The sequence below is a fragment of the Otolemur garnettii genome, unplaced genomic scaffold (assembly GCF_000181295.1).
Source record: "Otolemur garnettii isolate 467f Iridium unplaced genomic scaffold, OtoGar3 scaffold00009, whole genome shotgun sequence".
Classification (NCBI taxonomy): Eukaryota; Metazoa; Chordata; class Mammalia; order Primates; family Galagidae; genus Otolemur; species Otolemur garnettii.
Window position 1 is genome coordinate 2,543,027 of NW_003852404.1, and position 3,918 is coordinate 2,546,944.

Consider the following 3,918-nt stretch of genomic DNA (forward strand, 5'->3'; position numbering starts at 1 on the left):
CATACATTGTTAGTGGGCATGTAAAATGGTGCAGCTGCAATGGAAAACAGGCAATTCCTCAGAAAGTTAAACACCCAGTTATTATACAAGAGAACTAGAATTAAAAGTTCACACAATAAAGTGTACATTTACGTTCATAGTAGCATAATGCATAACAGCCAAAAAATGGAAACAAATGCCCACCAAATGATGACAGGATGAAAAAATTCCACATAATCAGCTGTAAGAGTTACCAAGAATTATCAAGTACTGAATGGAAGTATTACAACATCAACCTTGATGACATACTAAAATCAAATACAAAAGGCAGTTTATTATATGATTAAATGTCCAGAACAGGCAAATGCATGGAGATAGAAAGTAATGGTTGCCAGAGGCTGAGTTAAGGGGAGAATGGGGACTGATTGCTAACTACACAAGTGCATTGGGGCAATGATAAAAATGTTCTAACTGTGGTACTGTTTGCACAACCTTGTAAATATGGTAAAACCCACTGATTTGCACACTTTAATTCTGTGACAGCATCTCAGTCACCCAACTAGTTTTCCTTTTCCTTTCTTTTTTTTTTTTTTTTTTGAGACAGTCTCAAGCTATTGTCCTGAGTAGACTGCTGTGACATCACAGCTCACAGCAACCTCCAACTCTTAGGCTTAAGTGATTCTCTTGCCTCAGCTTCCCAAGTAGCTGGGACTACAGGCACCCGCCACAATGCCTTGCTGTTTTATTTACTTATTTGCCATTGTTGTTTCAGCTGGCCAGGGCTGGGTTCCAACCTGCTGGCCTGGGGGTATGTGGCCAGTGCCCTACCAACTGAGCTACAGGCCCTGCCATTCTTTTTCTATTTTTAGCAGAGACCAGTCTAGCTTTGCTCAGGCAATCCACCCACCTTGGCCTCCCAAAGTGCTAGGATTACAGGTGTAAGCCACTGCACCTGGCCAGATTTATACACTTTAAAATGGTGAATTTTATATGTGAAGTACCTCAATAAACCTGTTTTAAAAAATATTTTATCGGCCAGGCGAGGTGGCTCATGCCTGTTATCCTAGCACTCTGGGAGGCTGAGGCAGGTGGGACTACTTGAGCTCAAGAGTTCGAGACCAGCCTGAGCAAGAGTTATATCTAGAGCCGTCTCTACTAAAAAGTATAAAAAAATGAGGCAAGAGGATCTCTTGAGCCTGAGTTGGAGGTTGTAAGCCATGACACCACGGCACTCTACACAGGGCAACAGCTTGAGGAAAAAAAGGCAGTGCCTATAGCTCAGTCGGTAGGGCACCAGCCACATACACCAAAGCTGGTGGGTTCGAACCTGGCCTGGGCCAGCTAAAACAACAATGACAACTGCAACAAAAAAAACCACTGTGACAGGCACCTGTAGTCCCAGCTACTTGGGAGGCTGAGGCAAGAGAATCGCTTAAGCCCAAGAGTTTGAGGTTGATATGAGCAGTGACGCCATGGTACTCTACCCAGGGTGACAGAAAGAAAAAAAATATATATATGTATATATATATATATATGTATATCTATCTATCTATCTTATCACACAGCTTCTGAGCACACTGTCTCTACTGAAATAGTAAAACAAAAATGCTATTGAGTTCTGCCCTCTATTTCATACCTGAGGGCTGGGGTCACCAATATGCACATTTCTAAACCACGCTTTGGTAAAAGCTCCAAAAAGCCTTTCCTCTAAAAAAGCTGGGTATACTTGATCTTTCGAGTGAGTAGCTGAAGGTGAGGGTTCTCAGTCCGGGTAATATTCATCTCAAGAAGCTCCTCCTACACACTGACTTGGTATCTGCACTTAAAATTACTACCGATAATGTTATGAGTATAAATTATGTAAATAGAACAAATTTAAATATTTATTATATGCACACGTTATTTCTAGTTTTTATTTCAACTAGACCCTGAAATCTCCAGAAAAGGCCCAATTCTAAAGTCTGTGCCCTAATACTGTCCCAGTGCCATACAGTTAAGTGTCCTATTGTAGCCTTTTGTTTCATGCACTGAAGATACCCTCTCACAACATAAACGTGGGGTTTACATCCCAAGTTCCTCCACTTAGCTTTGTGACTTTGGACAAATTGCTTCAACTGTGTGCCTCCGTCTATTTATTCCTAAATATCTGCCTGTTGGTGTCTGGCAAATTTTTTTTTTAAATGACGGTGACAGGCTGAGCATCTGGCACCCAGAAATGTGTAGCAGTTATTGCCTGTTCTGAGTCAAATCTTTCTCTCCCCATATACGTATCTGCACCTTGTCTTGCTATTAGCCCCTGTAAACTGCAAACATCCTTGTCTTACTCAGCTCCCTTATCTGTAAAAACATCTATGCCAAAAGCAAGATGAGAGGATAAAAGAAAGAAAACAAAACTCTTAGCATACAGCAAGGTCACAAAAGAAAAAAAAAAGTGTTTGTTTTCCGACTCCGTGGCTAAAGAGATTTCTTAGCATCACCCTATAGCCTCCTTGTGCACCCAGCTGAAACGCCATCGATATCGCTGAACAGCTTCCAGATACATCTGTGGACAAGCAAGCCATGTCTCCAACAACCCCAACTAGAACTCCACGTCAGGGAGCCATTTTTCCCATCAAGGAAATAAAAAGGTGTACAAGATGTAATAAGTCAAATGCCCCTGCCATCCACCATCAATCTTCCCTTCCCCACGTCGTACGGGTCCCAGCACAAAGACCCTATTCAACACTGGCAAAGACCTTCCCTTCTCACCCCACCCGAGCAGCTGGAGGGGAGGTGGCTTGGGCGGTCGTGGAGCTCAAGGCCTAAGAGCCGGGGAGGCAGGTGAGGCCTGGACAGCTTAGGGAAAGCTGGGAATCGGGTGGTGTCTTCCGAGGTAGGGGTCGAGCCTCACCTTGGCTCGCTTGCGCCGGCTGGTCCGTCGCCCCTCCGGAGTCTCTGCTATTCCCGTTTCCATGGGGGTCGCAGACCCAGGCACGACGGTAGGCCCGGCCTGAGGCCCGGCAGACCCCGGCGGCTCTGCCAGGCCCCCGGGGGGCGATGCCCGCGGAGGCTCCTTCTTGCGGGGCGTGCGTTCCCCAGCCGCCCCTGGTCCTACATCCGCAGGGCCCGACAGGCCCGCGGCCGGCGCGGCCACCTCAGAGCCGTTCTCAGCGCCGCCTGCCGCCCCCGGACCGGCCTCCGTCACGGCCGCCGCTGCCGCCGCCGCCGCCGCCGCCGCGGCTGCCGCCTTCTTCCCAGACAACATATCAGGCCGCCGGGCCGCCGACGGCCGTAGGGGCCGCTGAGTTTGTCGCTCCGTGGGTCCGGAGCCTCCTAGCCTCGCCTCGCCTAGCCTCGCTTCTCGCCACCCGCGCGCCGCCAACTGTTGTCATGCGCGCACGCGCCGGGCGCGCTCCCGCGGCGCCGGACAAAAAGGCTCCGGGATGCCCACGGGCCCCGCCCCTTCCCCGCAGCCATAGAGCTGCGTCCTCTCAGCCAGAGAGACGCCGTGCAGCGAGAGCAGTGCTCGCCTAGAGCGTCTCCTTGGCCTTTGGAGTCCCTTCCCGCACAGACGAAGGTCTTAGGGCTTCTGGGCCAGACTGCACCTCCAAGGGCGAACATTTCTTCCAGGGACCTGGGGCCGTGTATGCAGAGTTCATTCTTTCATTCATTTACCCACTTATTCGTCAATTCAACCAATGTTTATTAATTCCACCTACGTGACAAGGGTTAAACAATGAAGTTTTGCTTTCAAAGAATTTACAGTCTAAGAAAGAGGAGGGAACACACTGAAATGTGCTGGTAAATCGTCTTATTTATTACTCATAATTGTCCTGCTTAGACGGGAAAACTTAGAAGAGTCCATGACTTTCCATCTTGATAAAATGGGAAGAAATCAGAAAATCCAGTCCAGATGGGATTGCTCTTGCCTCCAAGTTTTTGTTCAAGCTCTTCCCTGGG

At 48.3% G+C, this 3,918-nt stretch overlaps 1 protein-coding gene across 2 annotated transcripts in view; it reads right to left on the bottom strand.

Annotated features, from left to right (window-relative positions):
- Positions 1-3,386, bottom strand: part of KDM1A (lysine demethylase 1A) — a 65,665-nt gene extending 62,279 nt beyond the window's left edge. For both annotated transcript variants that reach the window (XM_023509711.1, XM_012801570.2), the window contains exon 1: positions 2,870-3,386. In XM_023509711.1, coding sequence (XP_023365479.1) covers positions 2,870-3,223 — 354 coding nt within the window. In that variant the 5' untranslated portion in view covers positions 3,224-3,386. The remainder of the gene's footprint in view (positions 1-2,869) is intronic.
- Between the last annotated feature and the right edge of the window lie 532 nt (positions 3,387-3,918).